The 19,026-nt window shown below is 37.6% G+C and overlaps 1 protein-coding gene across 1 annotated transcript in view; it reads left to right on the forward strand.

Moving 5' to 3' along the window:
• Positions 1–14,406, forward strand: part of PTPRC (protein tyrosine phosphatase receptor type C) — a 55,991-nt gene extending 41,585 nt beyond the window's left edge. Inside the window, exons 10-28 of the mRNA XM_058030192.1 lie at positions 1,213–1,273; positions 1,935–2,043; positions 2,886–2,917; positions 4,071–4,186; positions 4,710–4,800; positions 4,897–4,973; positions 5,201–5,237; positions 5,649–5,746; positions 6,621–6,746; positions 8,154–8,311; positions 8,693–8,828; positions 9,368–9,517; positions 9,962–10,052; positions 10,397–10,530; positions 11,370–11,504; positions 11,818–11,940; positions 12,374–12,552; positions 13,216–13,351; positions 14,112–14,406. Coding sequence (XP_057886175.1) covers positions 1,213–1,273; positions 1,935–2,043; positions 2,886–2,917; positions 4,071–4,186; positions 4,710–4,800; positions 4,897–4,973; positions 5,201–5,237; positions 5,649–5,746; positions 6,621–6,746; positions 8,154–8,311; positions 8,693–8,828; positions 9,368–9,517; positions 9,962–10,052; positions 10,397–10,530; positions 11,370–11,504; positions 11,818–11,940; positions 12,374–12,552; positions 13,216–13,351; positions 14,112–14,384 — 2,262 coding nt within the window. The 3' untranslated portion in view covers positions 14,385–14,406. The remainder of the gene's footprint in view (positions 1–1,212; positions 1,274–1,934; positions 2,044–2,885; positions 2,918–4,070; positions 4,187–4,709; positions 4,801–4,896; positions 4,974–5,200; positions 5,238–5,648; positions 5,747–6,620; positions 6,747–8,153; positions 8,312–8,692; positions 8,829–9,367; positions 9,518–9,961; positions 10,053–10,396; positions 10,531–11,369; positions 11,505–11,817; positions 11,941–12,373; positions 12,553–13,215; positions 13,352–14,111) is intronic.
• The last annotated feature ends 4,620 nt before the right edge of the window (positions 14,407–19,026 follow it).

Consider the following 19,026-nt stretch of genomic DNA (forward strand, 5'->3'; position numbering starts at 1 on the left):
TTTCTCTTCTGTCAGGCATTTCACCCTTTTGAGGTTGCCTGCAAAACCAATGGTCTTGTGTGATTCCCTTAATATGGCCAGTAGGAATATTTCTTATATCCTGATAGCTCCTCTCAGTTAAGTTTAGGCAAGAAAGAAACCAGTTTATTACTTTTAGGAAGCAGTTTCACTTATTCCCCACAGTCTTTTCCTCCTTCTCTGACTTTACCTGCACAAATGCAGTATCAGGGAACTTGAGTTATCTCAGTTTCATGTCAATATTTTTTCAGGCTTTTCCCAACAGATGCTGCTCAGAGAGCTTTATATTTGAAAAATTAAGATGTGGTCCTGTAGGAGCAAAAGATCCTTGCATTGTCCCAGTAGCACAGAACCACTATGCCAGTTAAAGGTTTTTGTTCACCACTTTCTGTGAGTGGTTTTCCTTACAGGAGGAATTTGTTTCTGCACCTCTAAATCCTGGCTTCTGCTTTGCAGATATTTTGCTTAATTTTTTCCCAAAAACTGGAGAAAGCCTTATGGGCTTAGCTGGTAATGAAAAGACTCTGGTCAAGTTATAGAAAATTCACAAGGAAAAAAAAACCCCAGTGTGAAATATTTGACTGCAAGCTGTCTTTTAGACCTGATAGGAATTTCCATTAAGGAAATATAAAAGATCAAATAAGTATTAAATATATGACAAAAAAACCACAGTTGAACAATGTGTTTTAACACCATTTAAAGTACCCAAAAGTTAAAGATGCAAGAAAACACCCTATTTAATTAAACTTCTATGAATTACCTACCCATACATAAATTTGTACTAAAACCATCAAATTCAGTGGACTATTTGTATATTTACTACTGCAGCAAATGAGGTTTTTATATATTGCACAGTTATTTTTCAGATTTAAGAGGCTTAATAAAAGATAAAATTGATTTTAATTTGAGATGCATCTGTTTTTTATTTTTTAAAGTGTGTTTCCTATTTTTCTAAATTCTTTTTCCTGTCAGCTCCATATTTTTGCATCCAGGTCTTGCTGTAACTTGGGTAGAAACGTGATCTGCACCATAAATGTCCATACAGAGATTGACAGCAGACACTGCTGTCAATGAGGTTTTCAATAGAGGGATGAATTTGAAAAATCCATTGTAATTTGTTTTTTAAGAATTGTATGCAGAAATTTTTACTTGTTATATCTGAACATCTCTGTTATTGTCACCCATTACATGCAGATCTTTGTCTTTAATGGAGAACACAAGGGGCCAGCAGTAGTGGGGAGTATAAAAACCAGATGTAAGTAAATATGTACAGCATTTTTCCCTTTTGATTTTAGCATAATATAAATAATATAAATTGTCAATTCAGTTAAATTACTCCTAATTAAAAATCCAAACTTCCTGTTTTATAGTTAATATTTGATCTGCATTTGAAAAATATCCCCATTCAGTATTAATATAGCAGATCATGTTGACAAGTCATTAATCATAACTCAGAATTATTACACAGCTGTGGTTTCTTCAGGAAACATTCAAATGCAACTAGAAAGTAATTTCTCTGACTGACATGATTCACTTTTGGATGATTTTCCTGTGTTCGGATCCTGCATTTCAGGAGCTGAACATCTGTGACTTGGCAGAGGTTCCCAATTCCCAGATCAGGAACAGCTGAGAGCTGAACTGTACAGGTCACACAGAGCAGGAGACAAGCACAGTAATGCTGAACCACTGAGTTGTAGCATTTTGGCAGGTGGACATGGAGAATTTAAGGGAAAGTTTTCTTAATGAAAACATAAAATTCCCTCCTCTACTTTGGTATAGCAAACTCAAACCTGTTTATTTTTTTTCTCAAAAAGGACCCCAAACCAAAAATTGATGAGTGCTGGTTCTAGGGAGTATACAGGTTTCTTTTTTTTAAAGTAATTTTAAAATAATATATGTATTTTTTCTGTTGGTAGATAATTCTAGAGCCTTGATTACATTCTTGGTATTCTTGATCATTGTGACTGTAATTGCTTTACTGCTGGTTCTGTACAAAATCTATGATCTTCACAAAAAAAAGCTTAGGTAAGCTTCATGTTTGTCTCCCTCTCTTACATAAATGGATGGGGATGGGTGTGGCTTTGGTTTTTCCACAAGATTACACAGTGGGTAATGACAAAATGGTACAAATTTGATGTTTCATTAATCCTGGGAAAAGGTATCCTTTTACCTTTAAATCATTTTAAAAGAAACTAATTTTTGGTGTTTGTCAGCAGAACAAATATAGTGAAATAGATTTAAAATCTCACTGCTCTACCCTTGTTTGGGGTGCAGAACGAAATTACTTGTCCCTTGTTTTGTGAAAAAATCACAAATATCTGGAAAACATTTCCTTCATGATTTAAATCAAAAGTAATGAAAATAATCCACACTTTCTTGGAACTCTTTTAAATACTTGTTCACCCTGAACAATAGCTCAGGGAGGTGTTGTTATTACCGTGCCCTCTCAATGGCTCAGCAGCTCTGTAGCACAGAGGATGGCAATAGAAGGATGGCCATTGCATTCCCTGATGCCTGTGGCTACTTAGCATTTCAACTTACTGTATTTTGTGTATGTGTTAGTTTTCTGTCACTAGCAAGAGAAGAGAAGATGGTGTGAGCAGTCACTTCAGTGAAGAAATTAAACACGGGTTTGTTGTAGGTGAGATAGGCAAAGTCATCCAGGCACTACAGGTTTTTGATGTGGCCACCTTGTTTCTCTGCCTTAGGGCAGGAGGAGGAGGAGGATCCCAAGCACCTCTGCATAATCCCAGGTGTAGAACTCTTGTTTCACAGACAGCACTCTTGTTTCATGATTTTATTAACTTATTATTATATATATATATCTTACTAGTCAAAGCATTTACAGGTGCTTTTGCTTCTTCCAGCAATTCTTCGGAAGGCGTGAACCTTGTTGCAGGTGAGTATCTTTATATATTTAGCAATTCATATTTATTTCCATTTAGCAAAAGGAAATAAAATTAGGCTCAGGTCTTGCTACCGACTTTGGGTTATTTTCATTCTAGGTTGCATACACAGATTACAGGTATCAAAATGATAACACCTTATGTGGTGGACAAAAATACTTCAGTAAATACATAAAAGAAGTATTTATACTTGAGTGAATTGAAAGTTCATCAGTGTTTGAAAAATTCGTATTTATTAGTCAATTAAAAACCCAGTTAGTTATCCCAGACAATGTTTGATATGTTTAACAGTGAGAATAAGTCCAGAATAAAATCCAGTTTAAAACATGATTTCCCTTTTCTGTGCACCTTTTTCCAAAACAAGAGACTCAACATTAGCCAGTTATTTTTTACTGAAAAATTTTGAAGACTGTCAAATCCCAAAGAATGGAATTTTTTTGCACCTTTTTGCACAAGATTTCAAAACCTGTGAAGAAGGACACGATCAGTCAATACCAGAAAGTTTCAAGAAAAAATAATTTAGAACACTAAAATTTGCAGAAAATAAAGAAAACATTAAATGGAAAGTAGGACTTAGTTGAAATTCAAATCCATATGCTTAGACACAACTTTTCAATGTAAATGAAAAATTAATGTATGTCTAATAAGAGGTGTTAAAAGTTGTTCAATTGGGTTTTTTTCATTCAAGATGATACTGCAGATTATTACAACTCAGAACACAAATTGGAGAAAATGTGGAAAGTTAGGTGATGCATGTTGTTCTCTTTTAATCACTGACAAAGACTGAGCAGAACTGAGGCAGAAGGCAAGGTTGTGGAACTCCTGTGGCTGTTGAGGCAGTTGCTGTGCCCTGAATATGGCAGTCACCATTTTGTGCAAAAGTATTGATGTGCTGTCCCTGCATGTGACCTCCTCCAGAGGTGTCTCCAGTCAGGCAGCAGAGCTGGAAAAGTTCTCTTATTCCCACAGCCTGTTTGCTCACAGCTGCCTCAGGCAACACCAGTTGTATAAAAATAAATACACCAAGTTAAAAGAAAGAGTTTAATCCTTTTCTTAATTTGTCTAGCAGTTTTAGAATCATGTTTACTGAAGTGTAATGAAAATTTTCAACATCAGCAAAAATAAACATTTGACTTATTTACACAGTTAAAGATGATGACAAGCAACTTCTCAACATAGAGCCAATACCCTCAGAGCTATTGCTGGACACATACAAGAGGAAGATTGCAGATGAAGGAAGGCTCTTCTTGGAAGAATTTCAGGTTTGTCCTTCACTCAAAATATACCACAGGTTTTTATCCAAGTGGTTGGAAGAATTCCGTCCAGGAGCATGTTTGAAGTACATGTACTGTTGTATTTATACTAGTTAGAAAGAAATGATGTAGAAAGGTCAAATAGTCTAAGCTAAGGTCAAATAGTCCTCAGTTAGTTTTGCTACCAGTCTCTCCCCATTGTAAGATGAAAATACTCTTTTTTTTCCTGAAGGTGTTCTTCAGCAAAAGTATAAAGTATGCAGTCTAAGTACCTCTCATCCTAAAGTGCCTTTTAATACATATTTTTAAAGTTTTGTCTTACTGCATAGCCATGGGGATATAAATAATATTTAATTGTGGAGATATATTAAGGAGAAGATTTTTTTAAACTTTAGATAGAAGAAATGTATGAAGTAATATCTTATGAAGTATAATGTTACCTTCCAGATTCAGTAATTCCAAATTATTTCCATATTCATTTGACTATTTTAAATCTAGGCTTAACTAATGAAATAAATTTTGTATTTTACAGAGTATTCCTAGAGTCTTCAGTAAATTTTCTATAAAGGAGGCCAAAAAGAGCCATAATCAGAACAAAAACCGTTACATTGATATTCTTCCATGTGAGTATTTGTAATAATTTTAACATGGTTTATATATGTTTGATTTGTCACTGCCTTGAGATAATGTAATTGTTTTGGTTTAAATGATTTAAACAGATGACCATAACCGTGTTGAGCTCTCAGAGATGCCAGGAGATCCAGGATCCGACTATATCAATGCAAGTTATATTGATGTGAGTGACTTTTACTTTAAAAAAGTCTTAGACACTATGAAAGAAATCCTGTTGTCTGTGCATTTGAAGCATCAGTACCTTGGAGGATTTCCATTGGGGTTGCTTTCACCTTTGTAATGTATTTGGTATTATTGAATTGTTGCATATTGAATTTTTTTTTAAAGTTGCAAACCTTTGAGATTGTTCATGCTTCTTTCTAAAAGTTGGTAACAATGTACTTTTCACAGGGCTTCAAAGAACCAAGAAAATATATTGCTGCACAAGGTAATTTAAAATCTTAAAAGAATATGCTTTCTTTATTCACCCATTTTTTTGAGTAGTAAAATCCTATTAGTAATGAAATGAAAAAATGAAAATCTGACATTTTGAAATTTAATATGACAAATTTGTCAATGAGTTTTTGCTTAGGAAATTTTGTGACAATTACTTCAAAGGCAGATTTCTCATGTTGTATAATTTTACACTAGAAGTTTTCAAATTTCATAGCTATGCACTAAAGATTCAGATGAGAGTTTTTAAATGCTGTAGTCTAATGGCTGCAGCCATAATGAAATTAAGTGTGTGACTGTTTTTTGTATGATCTCTGGTTAGCTCTTCAGATTGCCTGGCTAAGCATGCAGGTGTTTTTCCATTTGGTCGCACTCTGAAAAAGGCCCCTAAATTATCTCCTTCTAGGCCCCAAGGATGAAACCACAGATGATTTCTGGAGAATGATCTGGGAACAGAAGGCAACCATTATTGTCATGGTGACTCGCTGTGAGGAAGGAAAGAGGGTGAGAAATATCTGTCCTTCCCTCCTTCTATCATTCCCTCCCTCTTTTTCCTGAAAATTAAGTGCATTGCTGCGCTGTGCTGAATTTCATACTCTTCTTAAGTACTTTTTTTTTTCATTCTGTGCTGTTCTCTCATTGTGGCAGAACCTGTGTTGGAAAGCATGCCAAAACAGTGTTGCCTTATGAATTACGAGTCTTACCAGAAAATATTACTTTAGTCACAGCAGTATGTAGCAGAGGGTGAGCTTCCAAATTATAGCTAATTAATCCAGAAAAGGGCTCAAGGTAGAACTGTAGCTCCTCATAGATCTGTCAGAAAAGGTATGGTTTCTATTTTTCTCCTGTCTATTCTGATAATCTGGCAGTGCTCTCAGTAGATCCTAGAAAGAATATTTTAGCTCTGTTGCCTTTTTTAAAGTGGAAGGCTGGGTGCTTCTGGCCTGCTTTTTTCCTTATTCCAGGTACAGCATGAAGAAGGGGAACTGCTGTTTTAACTGCAGTTAAAGATGTTGACAGCCTGCAGATCTGCAGCACACCCAAGCTGATGTTATAGGCAGGCAGGAGCAGCAGCCCTCATTGAACACTGAAAAACAAGGCATGGAAGTAGCTGCAAACATTTCTCCAGCCATCAGGCAACAGTAGCAGTCACTCTTCATTGTTTCACTAGTGTACAGGATTTTTTTTTTCTCCACTATACATCTGAAGTTAAATACCATGGCCATAAATTTCAGGTCAGAGATCTGAGTTGTTGGATATTTGGAATTGAAAAGTTGGAAAACTGAGTTGCCATTTATTTTAAATTAGGTTTTTTTTCTAGCTTTCAGTTCTCTGCTACATCACCACATCACTTACTTTACTTTATCTCTCTTCACAGAACAAATGTGCCCAGTACTGGCCATCAATGGAGAACGGGACTGCAACGTATGGGGACATCATTGTGAAGATCTATGAAAGTAAAACATGTCCAGACTATGTCATTCAGAAACTGCACATCACAAACGTAAGTTGAGTCAAAAGTGTGAGACTGACTGGAACTGGAGTGTCAATTTGGAGTCTGTATTTTAAGAGAGAAGAGTCAGCGCTCAGTGGAAGATGCTCTGCTGACTTTCCTAAGCATCATGTAGCTTAAGGGAAAACTTAGACGTAGATGCAATTTTTTGCAAGAAATATGAGTTAGATATATATTTCCCAACTTCAAAAGATATTTTTCCTTAATCCTCTGGAACCTATATTTAGGATTATACTATTAATATGCTGCCAAGTGGTAAAAAATTAATATATACACTGTGGAGTATTGATATATTTAGTTTGTTCTCTAACACAAAAAAATTGCTGCTTTGTGTGTATCTCAGCATAACCCTCTGCAACTAAAATCAGTGCAACTCATTGGTAAGCATCATTTCCCCTTCTGATAATTGTACAGTGGGACAATCACAAATTCTGGTGTGTTTATAAATATAAGTGTTTTAAAATCGCCATTTAGAAATGTGTAAAGTCATTAAGGGTGGTTAATTGCTCTCTTTCACACATCTGAAGTCACATTAGTTGCCCTATGTATAATTGAGAACAAAATTTGCCATCAAAGGCTAAATGCTCAGTTCAGGCCCTTTGCAAAAGAATTTCAATGGTAATAAATGGAGCCTAAATCATAGCTAAAAGCATTCAGTCTCAAAGAGTAAATCTGCTGGCAGCTCTTCAGCAAAGCAACAGAATCCACCCATCTTGATTCATGATTACAGCTGGAAATACCTATTCTGCTGTCTCATATTGCATTAAAATTCACTCAGGAAGTGGTCTGATTAAAAGAAAGCTGTAACTTTGTGTGGTCAGTGAGCAGGTCAGGATGTTAAAAATTACCTATTTACAAAGACATTACTCTGTCCCTTAAGAAATGAAGGATTGCAGCAGGTTGAGGGCTGATATTTTTAGAACTGTCCGCTCTTTGTTCAACTGACATCATATCAATAAAGATAAAATGGATATTGGTTGGGGAATTGAAGAGTGGTTCATGGCAAGAAAGTGGAGACTTCTGTAGTTCTGGTAGAATAGTGATGTGTAATTACTGAAACCATGGCAAACAATTGCATGAATAGCCACAACTGGATAACTCAACTATGAGTAAGAATTTTGAGGTTAATTAATGAAAACATGCCTGTACAGGTGTATGAAATCTTGGCCAGTAAACAAATGTCATTAAGGGTTTTTTCTAATTTAGTTTTATAATCATGGTTATCAAAATTTATGTCCTTTCTTTTAGTCTAGCAGCAACATACCACAGTCCACTCAATAGTCTCATGCTTTGGGCTTTAGTCTAGTCATTTAGATTTATGTATACATCTGTATACACATACTAATGTATATATAGGTTGATATATATATAAAAAAAACCACACTTCACTTTTTCTAGGGAAGGGAAAGGACAGCTGGAAGAGATGTCACTCATATCCAATTCACAAGCTGGCCAGACCATGGAGTCCCTGAGGATCCACATCTCCTTCTCAAACTCCGACGCAGAGTTAACGCCCTCAGCAATTTTTTTAGTGGTCCGATCGTGGTTCATTGCAGGTAAATATACATTCTTCTTTTAAAAATTTGGTAATGTTAAATGACTGTAATGAAGCTATTCAGAACAGGGATCTGGCAAAAGTCTTTGTCTGATCCCAGATTTTGTGGGATTGCTTTAAATACTTGAAAATGAGGCAGTAAAAGATACACCAGGCCTGTTTTTGAAGGATATGAAAGAAATTCAGGTTGATGAAACCTGAGGATACACAGACTTTTGAAAAACAGCCAGATCAATGTTGAGCTGCTCTGGCTATAAGCGCCATATTTGGCCATGTTGGCCTTGCTTTCACTAAAAGATACTAAAAATGCAAGCTGATGATTGTTTGTGTTGCCAATCAATGGCGTTGCCTGTGGATAACCAAGTCCCTCTGTGCGCGGCAGTGCCGGCGTTGGGCGCACGGGGACGTACATCGGGATCGATGCCATGCTGGAGGGGCTGGACGCAGAGGGCAGAGTGGATGTTTATGGATACATCGTGAAACTGCGCCGGCAGAGATGCCTCATGGTCCAAGTAGAGGTATCTCCCTGCAACTCCTGTCACCACTCTCCTGGTCTAGGGCTTCAGCAGTATTTCTCACAAGTGCATTGCTCAGTTCAGTTGAAGCTGTTCATAGAAAATACATCTCTGAAAAGTATTAAGAGGGAAAAAAACTTCCAACATAATTTTTCGATTTTAGGAACTGCAACTTTTTAAGTTCGTACTTTAGAAGAGGAAGCCAAGGAGAACAGCTTTTTGGCATACAATTCATAAATGCAAAACTGAGCTTACAGGGTCAAACTGGATTTTAAAAATTCTAAATTACCTCTGCCCAAGTGCAATTTTCATATGAGTTGAGTACAACAAAAGTTATGGACTGATGCATTGCATGTTTTTAACTTATTTCAGCATTTTAAAGTTTTAACACTTGAATTTGATATCTGTTTAATATTAATGCTTAATATTAATAACACCACAGGAGTAATAGCTTTTAATAATGATTTTAAAAAATTGTTATGATTTTTTTTTTTAACTCTTTAATAACTTCATGTGTAAACTCTTCAAATGGGAAACACCAGTCACAGTACATCCTTATTCATCAAGCACTGGTGGAATACAATCAGTATGGAGAAACAGAGATCAGTCTCTCAGAACTGCATTCCTCCCTTAACAATCTGAAAAGAAAAGACCACCCGAGTGAGCCTTCTCTGCTGGAGGCAGAGTTCCAGGTAAATAAGGTTTGCATTCTAGTAGTCCTTCCTTCCCACTTACGTTAAAAATGGCCTTGCACAATAGTCATGACCTAGAGAGATAACACAGGTTAATAGATCATTTAGGTGCTATTTTATTTCTCTGGCACAGAAAGTTTCTTTACCTTCATGAAAAAAAGCTGTATGTTAATGAAGCTTTATTTCTGCTTTGGTGTTAATATATTTAAGACGGATGGAGCTCACAGAATGATTACTTGTGTGTGTGTTCATGATTTCCTGTGCCATTGTACATCATGTAGCAGGCATTTTTAAATGGTAGTTCAGATGTTACCAGAGTTTAAAGAACTAAAGTAAGGAGAGAGGCACTGCGAGATGAAGGCTGCGTGTGAGAGTCCTGAGGGGAGACAATGATGTCAAGAACCATTTCAATCGGGTATAATATCAAATATCCTCTTTCTTCAGCGAATGCCTTCCTATAAGGGGTGGCGGACACAGAACATTGGGAATCGGGATGAAAATAAAAGCAAAAATAGGAATGCCAACTCAATTCCTTGTAAGTATTTTCCATTGCCTTATTTTATCTATTTTCTTCTATTAGAAAAATTTTGAAAAAATGAGCAAATCACCTTATAGAGTAGTATTTGATTAATTTTCTGAACACTGTGAAATTCCAAACTTCTTATAGTGATTAAAAAAGAAGAGATGATTTTTTACTAATGTGAATTATTGGGAATGTTTATTTCAACCAAGGTGGCCTTGGTTCTGCAGTTTATTGTGAAAGGACTGGCCTTTTCTATTCCCTGGCCCCCACAAATGCCATTCCCAGGGTGTGTGCTGTGACAGTGACCTTTTGTTTCACACAGATGACTTTAACCGGTGACACCTTGTCTCACACAGATGACTTTAACCGAGTGCCCATCAGGCACGAAGAAGATTGCAGTAAGGAGGCTGAGCATGATTCAGATGAGTCCTCGGATGAGGACAGTGACTGTGAGGAATCCAGCAAATACATCAATGCTTCCTTCATAACTGTATGTATTGAGAGGATCCACTATAGGCATTTCACAAGCTTTCCGCTCAAACTCTTATTCTCTTGTTGGCATGACAATAGAAAAGAATTTAGTCGAATAAGGGAGATGGAGCTGATGGCTGATTGGCAAATCCATCTATGTTTAAAACCATTAGCCTTCACCTGGCCTCATGATAACATATATTTCCATTAGTGGGCAACTGTCTACAGGTGGAACCAGATTATATTGTCCCTTTTAGTGAAATATGACTATAGTTATTCACATAGACCAAACCCTACCAGTGAAAATTGGAGCCAACAATTTTTTGGTATCATTATATATCCAAAGAAGAACAATTATTGGTCGTAAATTAAGTCACTGATTTTAATGGAATCACTCGCTAAGTTCCATTTATCTGAGTCCTTTGAAATGCTGCACAGTTAAGATACCTATTCAGGGTAAATGTATCTTTATTTTTAGGAAGCTCAGTGTGAATTGACTGGTGTACCACCTTTTATGGTGTAAACACAATTTCTTAGTGGTAAAATCAAATGGCTGTGTAAAACAGAATGTTTTACCCCTTGAAAATATGCTTTTCAAAAAATGACAGGGTGAGATCTCAGCCACTGCAGCATCAATATATCTTGTTGTCAGTCTGAAGTGATATTCTTAGGAGGACTGAGGTTAGTGTCATTTGGGTAGTAGAATTCCTGTAAGACCGATTCCTACTGTGAAAGGCATGTTTTCCCTATAAACAGACAGCATTAATTTATTTCACAGGGTATTCCTTAAATGATGAGTTGTATTGTTTGACAATCATATTTCAAATGAATTGAAGAAAAAAATTATTTCTTTTATAGGGTTACTGGGGTCCAAAAGCCATGATTGCAACACAGGGACCACTGCAGGAAACTATCTCTGACTTCTGGCAAATGGTGTTCCAAAGAAAAGTCAAAGTCATAGTTATGCTGACAGAGCTGAAGGAGGGAGATCAGGTGGGGGCATTGTCTGCACACTGACACACTGAATATCTTCTACATGCAAACAAAACACTGCACTGCACTCTCTCGTTCCCTTGCTCAAATGTTTTCCATAGGGTGAGGAATTTGCATTTCCAATACATTTTGCCTTATCATTTACCTACTTAATTTACTTTCTAATGAATTTTTCAGGCAAAAGTGTATGATGCCATATTTTAAAATACCATGGAACTCCTTTAAAGTCAGTACAGTCTCTAAGTGCATGTGGAAGGCAAAGTAAAAAAGGATTTAAGTGCTAATCACTGACTTGTAATTTTATCCATTTTAGGAACTCTGTGCACAGTACTGGGGAGAAGGAAAGAAAACGTATGGTGGCATAGAAGTTCAAATGGCAGATGTCAACTCTGGTCCTAGCTATACCATACGTGCATTTGATGTTGCACATCTGAAGGTGAAAGTTTCTTTGCAAATTCTGAAACGCTGTTTTCATGGAGTTTTTAAATTTAAAACTAAATTTATAAACTTAGCCTCAAGAAAGAGAAGAAACAGTTCCCTCTGCAGTTCTAGGAGCTCCTGCTCTAAGAAATGGAAATATTTTTCTCTTCCAGACCAACAGTCAATCATGAGAAATGCTATAAATTATCTCAAGTTTTCTATTTAGTGAGTTGCTGAGATGGTGGTAGGGGAGTCTCAGGAGATCAGCTGTCTTTTGTACTTTGAACAAAGCTTGGATGTCTACCTACCTCATATTCATGAGGCAGAACCATCACCCTGCAGTTCCTCAGGAATATAGTTCTTCCCTTGTTAATCCACAGCAATAGAGTTACTGTGTGAATCTGTATTTTATCCTGAACATTAACCACATCTCCACTGCTGTTTTGCAGACAAAAGAAACTCAGAAAGTGTATCAGTATCAGTACCATCAATGGAGTGGCTGTGATGTTCCAGAAACCCCCAAAGATTTAGTCAGCATGATTCTCAATATTAAACAAAAACTTCCAGCCAGACCAGTCACTGAGGACAGCAGGAGAACCCGCAGTGTCCCACTGCTTGTCCACTGCTGGTGGGTTTGAATTCAGCACACACATTCACACATTCACCTAGCTCTAAGTTCTGGGTATACATAGCAACCATCATTTTGGGATGCCTACCTTTTCTAACAAGCCTTTCCGTGTGTCTGGAGACTCAGCTTTCCCAAGAAGATTCCTTGAATTGCTCAAGCTTGGCCTTTTGGATTGTAGTGATGAAAAGAAAACACACTTTTCTTGGGCAAGTGTGGGCACACAGCAGGTGCTATGAGCAGCTCCTCTTGGCTGGTGCACCTATTTTGTGGGGAAATGCTATTTCAGAGTGCACTTGCAGGGCGTACTAATGAATATCCAGTAGAGTTTTTAGGATCATCTCTCGCTCCAGGATAGAAGTGCACTTTTCTAGGACCATTTCCAGGAATAGCCTTGCATTCCATCTAAACCAGAAGATAATCCTGCTAACAATAGTTGAGACTGTAAGTCTCAAATTTCCCTCTTCCCTTAAGTGGTACTTCAGGGATAAACTATGTTCTGTGTGAATCCTACATGTATACTTAATTGTGACAATTTCAGTCCAGTAAAAAATACTTTGGAAATATAATTCAGTATAAAGTTTTAAAAATATATCTTAACATTTAGTCAGAAGACTTCTGATTTTACTTTGTAAATTTACATGTGTATTTTGCATCATCTTCTAGTGATGGATCACAGCAGACTGGTGTATTTTGTGCTTTAATGACCCTTTTGGAAAGTGCAGAAACAGAAGAAGTAATAGATGTTTTCCAAGTAGTAAAATCACTTCGTCGCACCAGGCTGGGAATGGTCTCCACCTTTGTAAGTAAATCTTATGAATTAATAGAAAAAAAAAAGACATTATTTACCATGATCACTAATATCCCCATAGCCTTGGGCATAGTTTCTGTATAGGGAGCACTGATTCTAATCAGAACATTCACACTCCACCATTTGGGCAGCGGCGCTTGCTGGTAGGAATGAAGGAGTCTGAGATATGCAGAGCTGCAGTTCTGTACTGCCTTTGGCAAAGGGTGTACAGTATCAAATTACAAATGGCATAAATTGCTGCTCCTGCAGGTGGTTCAAGATGTACAAGCAGTGTCCTTTCTGCAGCTGGGAGATGAACTCCATGTGCAGGCTGGCAGCCACTGACTGTTTTGTTTAGTCACTCCAGAGGAACTGTGGCACACACTGTGCAATTACCACAAACCAGACCTGGGTGTCATCAATATGGACAGGTTATTACATGGCCTTCCTGACTCAGTATAATACATGTTATTTGCAACTGAGGTACTCTAAAAAACATATTTTTGGTACTTTATGAACCAAAAGGGCACTGAGTGACAACTTGGAATATCTGATGCAGACAGTTTCAGAGATGTTATGTACACATGAAGTCAGAATAAACCATAGGAACGACACTCTCTATGCCAAAAACTGTGGAAGTGCTTCATATGCAGTCTTGCTTGTCCAACTACATGCTACATTTCTAAAATGTAAGAGAAAAAAGAAAGAAAGGATTAATTCTTGGACTCAGAGCATTCCATTAACTAACTAACTTCTTCTCTTTATTTTTAAGGAACAATACCAATTTCTGTATGACACCATTGCCAGTACCTACCCTGCACAGAATGGACAAATAAAGAAGAATAGCCAGCAGGAAGATAAAGTTGAATTTTGCAGTGAAGTAGGAAAATCAGATCAGGAAACTGATTTGATCACAACTGATCTTGCCCCACCACGGCCAGAGGAAATTGAGGCACCTGAAATATGTGATGGTTCTAAGGCTGCAGATAGCACTAAGGGAACAGAAAGCTCTACAAATGGCCCCACAACTGCAGTTCTAACTTAGAGCTAGATTAAAAAAAAGTGCTTTTTTGTCTGCAAAAAACTTAAGCAAAATGGGAGGTATAAGATTTCTTCTTCTTCCCACTTTTTTTTTTTTTAAATGTTAGTTATTTTTGGTTTTTGAAAGGTACAAATTTAAAGGAATACTTGAAACTTGTAGAGAGTGACAAAGAACTGTGGAATTTTAATTTTTGTGTAGATTTGCTTTTAATACTTCTTCAGAAATCTTCACTGTTTTTTACTTTTCCTTTTAAAAACATGTACAGTTTAATACTATGCTGAGGAGTGCAAAGCAAAATTTTTTATTTCTGTAACAAGGAGAAAAGCAACTCAGAACAAGATTATTAAGTTGCAAGAACAGGTCTATCCTCAAAACTATTAGCAAGTAAGTGAACCTATAGGTAAGCATATATTCTAGTATTTCAGGACTAATGAGAGCATTAATAATACTCATGGGACTTGTGGGAGTTTGCCAAACAGTTTTAAGAGTTTATAATTTACATCATGTGGTAATTCCAAGGAATTTTGGCTTACAAAGGATGTGTAAGTCCTCCCATATCAATGCAGAATAGAAATTTTTGCATTTTTCTAAGTGTCCTCAAGGTGTCCTTATTGCTCCACATATATTAATCTGATACTCCTATAGGAGTTTGGAGATTGGCATTTGATCATTGAAATGGTTCTGGTGGAAAACACATCCTGTTTACTCTTAGAGCTTAAAATACTGAGTGCTTTCATATCTATTTCTTATGCTTACATTTATTTAAAGGACTATTCCATAAATGCCTCCAACCTCTTTTCAGAATTGGAAAATACTTTGATAATTTTACTTGTAGATTTTAACTGGTACAGGATATTTTTTTTTCATAATGATGTTTTGTATGTTACAATTTTGATATTTTTACTATTTCTTGCTGGATTTTAGCCAACTGTTTTTAGAACAAATAAAAAAGTTAATTAATAGTTGACATAATTAAAATTATTTTGCTTTTTAGTACTATGCAAACTGATAATTTACTTCTAAATGTATAAAATTTCATGCTGTCTTATACATGGATAAAATTCACAAATGTCAGTAGGAAAACACATCATTTAATTCTTCTAAAACTGTGTGTGTACCCAGGTAAGTGTCATGACTTTCTCAGAGCAGAGGAAAGAGGCTTCATTTTATTTTGCTTGAAGCCATCAACAAAACAGTCACGCAACAGATTCATTGCCCCAAGTTTCTCACTGTTCATTCCTAATTTCTCATTACAAAACATAATTGAAATCACTTAGAGAGCTGTCTAAACAACATGTACAGTCACACTTGGTTAAAGCCCTGATTTAATTGTGCTGTTAGCCTAGATCAAATATATCATTCACAATTATCAGCTTGCTGGCAGCCTTGCTTCAGTAAGTGGCAGCAAGCAGACACAGAGCAGGGGGATTCCCCTTGGCTGTCAGCTGAACTCCCTTTTCAGCAAGGACTTGTGTTAGGTGATAAACTAACAAAGCTGAAGGGGTCATGTGGGGAGGGACTACATGGGACAATAATCTAAAATATACTGTAGGCCCAAAATCTGTTAGCTGGTTTTAGAGGACCTAAAAATAAAATTGTAAATTTAGCATACCTTGAAGATCAAAAGTATAAAGACCCTTTGGTGCAGATTGGTTCACTAGTGTTCATTGCATGTCAGAGAACAATAAATTTCTTTCCCTTTGTTTAAGATTTGGCAACTGTAAAACCTCTCACTTAGAAAAGCTAAAAAGTGAGTGCTGCTGTCTAATGTAAGGCTGTGGAGACAGAGACTAGTCACACTTTTAAAAATACCTGAAAGTATTTCCCAAATCAAACATTACACCACACATTTCTTGTTTTAAATCTGAGGGCAATCATATACTTCAATTCCTTGAGAAATGATTCATATGTTTTTTAGGCTCCTGCAGCACTTAGGCTGTAAAAACCTTGTGTAATTATAATTTATTTAATTTTTTTCTAGAATGATTTCAATGTTCTTTTGCTGGTATTTTTTAAAAGAGAAGAATGCCAAGTTAACTCTTGACTTCTGCATGTACTTTGAAAGAAAAATCATTAACTCTGTTAAATTTTCCTTCATGTATGTCTTCATTATTAGAAGAATGGAGCTTTACACTGAAACTGCCCTCATGTCCTTATGTGAACCACTTTTGCAGTAAAGTTCCTTACAGTCACAAGGAGGTAAACTGAGCTCTTGGCTTTTAATTATTTTCAAATTAAAGAACCTATTGTAGAATTAAACCTCATTAAATCCCAGTTCAATGACTGAAGGAGCCTGTCTTAACACAGTTTAGAAGTTCTGATTGCTTGCAGGAACTCTCCATGTGTGTGCCAGGGATGCTTTTTTGCCTTCTGTATTGTCCTTTGTTTCCTGAACATCCATGAGGGGGTGACACAGAGCTTGCAGAAGGTGTCCTTATGCTGGATGCTGCACAGTCACTTGGCTGATTCACTTGTAGGATTAATCTCACATTCCCCAGGAACATGGTAAAACATTTTACAGGTGAGACACGAACCCTGAGCGAGAAAGCTTTGCTAGGAACTGCTTTGGCTCTATCAGGGCAAGAACAATAGTGTAGCTCACTGGCTTTGCATAGCCTGAAAGTTGAGAAACGGTCTCAAAGTAAGATGAAAAAAGTTTATCTCATGAAGTGCAGCTAAACCACAGAAAATATGCTACCACTGCCTCAAGCTGAGCAAACCCCTCTTGGAGAATGGTTTAGAATCTGAAGTCCAGGATAAAAACAACTAAGCAACTGATGAGCTGAGAGGACTTTGAGCAACAAATAAAGATAATCAAGTACTAATGTGACCAGAGGGACTAAATTTCTCCCATGATTTTCTGGGTCGATGCTGACATAAAGGTGCGCATGTAAAAATTACAGTGCTGTGATAGTGGAATCCAGTGTGGGAAGATGGGGAAGAAGGACCTTAGAGTCTACACAAGATTCTGCTCTCAGGTAACTGCAGTGAGGAGTGAAGTGTGAGTGTGTGCTTTTGTTTAGCTTTTTCCTGTTTCTCATGCTCTGGAATGAACAAGGCAGTTACATTAAGACCTTTCAGAGGCTGTACATTATGATGCAGCACAAAACAGGGCCAGCACACAGAGCCCTGGCAGTCAGGGTTCTGGGAGATGTCAGAAACCGTGCTGCTCTCCCACAGCCCAGCAGCCAGTGCTGGATTTGTGCTCCTGAGGGAATGTCTGTGCCTGCTCCTTTCCCCCACACTGGTGCAGATATTGTCCACAAACCCGCTCTCTCCGCTTCGAGCCGGCTGGTGCTGCACACGCTCCGGCGGCACTGAGCTCACTCCCACTGGGAAAGGGAGGGCGTTCTGCCCCTTGCCCCCAGGATGGGCTGGGCACAGCTGGTGGCCACAGCAGGAGCCGAGGGTCGGGGCAGGCCTGGAGGGTCCCCACCCGTCCCAGCCCCGTGCTCCGGGTTACCCCGAGGACACCCCCTGTGCCGGAGGGCTGCTGGGGGAGTGAGGCAGGGAGTGTGTTCTGGGCTTTGCTGCAGGCCAGGAGAGCTGGGTGGAATAATCTGGTGCGAGAGGCACAAACTGTGCTGGGTAGTGGGTAGAAAAGGGAAGAAAAATCCTGCCATCCCATTGTGAGGTGTTTGTTTGTGTGAGATAGCAAAGAAAGTAAAGTGAGTGCTGCCTCCAGACAGGTGTTTCATTAAGCAAGAAGTTGTATATTTAACAGAAATTCCATGGAAAAACTATCCAGCACCAATGCTTATCTCTTTGACAAGGAATCTTACTTCTGTAAAGGCCCAGGGTTTTTTCTGACATGGTGCATTCTACAGATTGCCTCTAAAAGAAAATCAGAAATTCCCTGAGGGCTCTACACAGCTGTACCACAGCTATTTTTCCATATGTAAAGCAACTGTTTGCCAAGGACCAATGTGCTGGTTTTGGACTAGGGAGAACTACAAGAAAAGAAAAGGGAGTTTCAGTTACAGAACATTTCTGGGTACATCAGATCTGCTTCAGAAAAACCTCAAGTCTTTGGATAAATATAGTCCAATTTTTTGGAAGGTACGGCAACAGAGAATATTTTATACAAAAGCCGAAGTCAATCTGTTTTTTCAATGTAAAAAGAAGGAGCATGATTCCAAAAGTAATGTGCAAGTAGATGCTCAAAGATCTTCTTTATAGTGATAAAAATATTATTTAGGAAGGATACTTACTACAAATTATAGTAAAATACAGCTTTAAATATTTTTAACTTTGAATAGTTATGTCCTAAGACTCAGAATTGCCAGCATCAGCAATGCGTACTGTTACTAAACTTTCTAAAATTAAGATAATAAATAATTTTCAGAGGAATAGGCATAGATCTACTTACAGCTGGGTGTCTCTTCAATCCCACATCTGTGTAGTGCCCTGGCAGGCAGTACTAACATAGCTATAAGTGTGACTGTCTGACACACAGAGGGAAAAAATAAAAGGAAGTTTATTTTGGATCAGTTTCAGCACTCAGACTCAAATTTTTGCTTTTGGAGATGAACCCCCCGATAGCCTGACCTTGCCTGGTAGTCAGCTGGGAGTCAGAGCTTGCACATGTCAGTGTTGCACAGAGTCCTTGGGGCAACCCTTGTGTATTTTCAGAGCTTCCCGGCAG

The sequence above is a fragment of the Melospiza georgiana genome, chromosome 9, assembly GCF_028018845.1.
Source record: "Melospiza georgiana isolate bMelGeo1 chromosome 9, bMelGeo1.pri, whole genome shotgun sequence".
Classification (NCBI taxonomy): Eukaryota; Metazoa; Chordata; class Aves; order Passeriformes; family Passerellidae; genus Melospiza; species Melospiza georgiana.